Source organism: Monopterus albus, unplaced genomic scaffold, assembly GCF_001952655.1.
Source record: "Monopterus albus unplaced genomic scaffold, M_albus_1.0 scaffold299.1, whole genome shotgun sequence".
Taxonomy (NCBI): domain Eukaryota; kingdom Metazoa; phylum Chordata; class Actinopteri; order Synbranchiformes; family Synbranchidae; genus Monopterus; species Monopterus albus.
The window spans coordinates 231170-232517 of record NW_018128179.1 but is presented as its reverse complement, the minus strand read 5'-3'; the positions used below and the strand labels follow the sequence as shown (position 1 = coordinate 232517).

At 46.8% G+C, this 1348-nt stretch overlaps 1 protein-coding gene across 1 annotated transcript in view; it reads left to right on the top strand.

The window, feature by feature from the left end:
* Positions 1-1348, top strand: part of LOC109973663 (E3 ubiquitin/ISG15 ligase TRIM25-like) — a 4000-nt gene that overhangs the window by 1475 nt on the left and 1177 nt on the right. Inside the window, 1 exon segment of the mRNA XM_020623419.1 lies at positions 208-473. Coding sequence (XP_020479075.1) covers positions 208-473 — 266 coding nt within the window.

Sequence of the window (1348 nt, the reverse complement as noted above, 5' to 3'; positions counted from 1 at the left end):
ATAATAATAACATTAAACACCCTGTCTGCTGACAGTCATCAACTCTTCTCTCTAGTTGTCCTTGACCAGATGTACTCTGCAGAAACTCATATGCAGGCCTAAGCATTTAACAGTCTAACTAGACATCCTCTCGCCACTAACATTTCTAATACATAAAGTATCTATCCAATTTCTATCTGACTAAAAATATCTAACACTATGATGCAGCTCCATTACAGAAACACAAGCTGGTGGAGCCCTCCAAAAAGCTCCGGGAGAACATCTGCTTTCGTCATGGTGAGGTGATGAAGATGTTCTGCCGCACTGATCAGCAAGTTTATCTGTTGGATGAACATAAAGGCCACGACACAGTCTCAGCTGTAGCAGAAAGGACTGAGAGGCAGCGAGAGCTCGGGGTGAGTCGACAACAAATCCAGCAGAGAATCCAGGACAGGGAGAAAGACATGAAGGTGCTTCAGCCGGAGGTGGAGGCCATCAGTCGCTCTGCTGATAACGCAGTGGAGCACAGTGAGAAGATCTTCGCTGATCTGATCCGTCTGATGAAGAAAAGACGCTCTGATGTGAAGCATCAGATCAGATCCCAGCAGGAAACTGAAGTGAGTCAAGTTAAAGAACTTCAGCAGAAGCTGGAGCAGGAGATCAGTGAACTGAAGAGCAAAGACGTTGATCTGAAGAAGCTCTCACACACAGAGGATCCCACCCAGTTTCTACACAACTACACCTCACTGTTACGACTCAGTGAATCTAAAGACACATGGACAAACATCTCAATGACATTGACTCAATTGGATGTTTTGCAGAGCCCAAGAGCAGAGTTGGATTCTTAACATATTCACATGAAATCACACTGGATGGTGTAGCGCAGCAGCGATATACAGGACCTAGAAAAAACCCAGCCGGCGTGGAAAACGCACTGGCGCCTTGGTGCGGTTACAACAGAGGGGAACATGGACCTCACTCCCATCTATTCACCTGGCTAATCTCCACTCCCTGGTCAACAAAATGGATGAAATTCTTCTCGTCAACAGGACTAACTCTGACTTTGCATGCTCTGCTGCTTTGTGCTTCACGGAGACCTGGCTCAGCGACTCCATCGCGGACAGCACAATTCAAGTACCGGGCTTCCAGGTGTACAGAGCTGATCGTGTAAAGGAGCTGTCCGGGAAAACGAGGAGGTCGAATCTGCTTTTACATAAATGAAGGTTGGTGCACAGATGTCAGTGCTACAGAGGACATGTACCACAGACCTAGAGACTCTTGTTATCAACTGCAAACCCTTTTACTCTCCCCGTGAATTCAACAGTTTCATGCTAATGGGAGTGTACATAACACCGCAGGCTAACGCTAG